At 45.9% G+C, this 1,306-nt stretch overlaps 1 protein-coding gene across 1 annotated transcript in view; it reads left to right on the top strand.

Annotated features, from left to right (window-relative positions):
* Positions 1–303: 303 nt before the first annotated feature.
* Positions 304–1,306, top strand: part of SARC_06012 (hypothetical protein) — a gene marked incomplete at its 5' end in the record, with an annotated part of 4,296 nt that continues 3,293 nt past the window's right edge. Inside the window, 2 exons of the mRNA XM_014300109.1 lie at positions 304–468; positions 925–1,126. Coding sequence (XP_014155584.1) covers positions 304–468; positions 925–1,126 — 367 coding nt within the window. The remainder of the gene's footprint in view (positions 469–924; positions 1,127–1,306) is intronic.

The raw sequence follows: 1,306 nt of genomic DNA, 5'->3' as shown, positions 1-1,306 counted from the left end.
ATGTATGTATGTATGTATGTATATATATATGGATGTATGTATGTATGTATGTATGTATGTATGTATGTATGTATGTATGTATATATATATATATACATATATATATATATATATATATTATGTTATTTTCGTTTATCGCCAAGGTTCCTGTGTCTAGTATCTCGAATAGATGTTCATCCATCTATCACAGTCTGATGTTTTTTCCCCACGTGTTATTCCATCCCGCGTTATTTCGCACACACGCCGAAAAAACGCACGCATGCTGTGTTGCGTAGACTTCCCTGCACATGTATATGCGCTACTATGAGTATTGACATTTTCTTCTTCTGTTCACGTGGTTTGTGCCACAGTCCGCTGGCGCCCATATCCACCAAAGCTATCGACACAGATCAGCTCAGCCGATTACCATCCTTCGATCTGGGATCTATAAATAGCACACTCCCAGCACACCATAACCCGGGCATACAGGTATCTGTACTTTAGACTTTGTGAACTGTCTTATGTAATTGGAGACTGCACAGATTCATGTACTTATATTCGCGGGGGGGAAACGCACTGGGGAGAAGGTCATGTAAAGGCCTAGTGTGCTCACAAGGGAACTGCCCTGTGTTTGTAACCATGTCTGTCACTAGGAAACTGCCCTGTATTTGTAACCATGCCTGTACATTGGCATCGGCGTGTACCGATTATCCGACAGAATAATCGCCAGTCATAACCGAGGGCTGGCTGGGCGTAGCTGTGGCCACATGATATCTCATTCATGGCTACTACAGCCGCCCATGCTAGTTGATTGCTAGAGTACCCGCACCACTGAACTACACCTATCGCCTAGTGCATCTGAACAACGTTAACAACGTTAAGTGTCATTTAATCACAAGTTATTATTTTACCTATTATTTTACCTACACACATCTCCGGCCACAGGCAAAGCAGCCGACCAACTCGCTGGCCACTCTCCCGTCGCTGCCAGGGCTTCCAGGGCTGTCACCGCCCCATGCGTCTACCTACACAAGCGCTGCGCCCGCCCACACTCTGCCTACCTACGACGATACCGCTGCAATGCCTATGGATACTGACATGAGTTCAGACCTACCTGGTGTGTCAGACCCGGTTGCCCCAGTGTCAGGTATGTTTACCGCCGGCATGTGACATCCTCTACTATGTGCTGTAATACGTTTTGCATATATATATACACTCACACTCACTCACTCACTCACTCACTCACTCACTCACTCACTCACTCACTCACTCACTCACTCACTCACTCACTCACTCACACTCACTCACTCACTCACTCACACTCTCT

Source organism: Sphaeroforma arctica (assembly GCF_001186125.1).
Source record: "Sphaeroforma arctica JP610 unplaced genomic scaffold supercont1.412, whole genome shotgun sequence".
Lineage (NCBI taxonomy): Eukaryota > Ichthyosporea > Ichthyophonida > Sphaeroforma > Sphaeroforma arctica.
The sequence above is the reverse complement of the archived record's forward strand: the minus strand, read 5'-3'. Positions and strand labels throughout refer to the sequence as shown.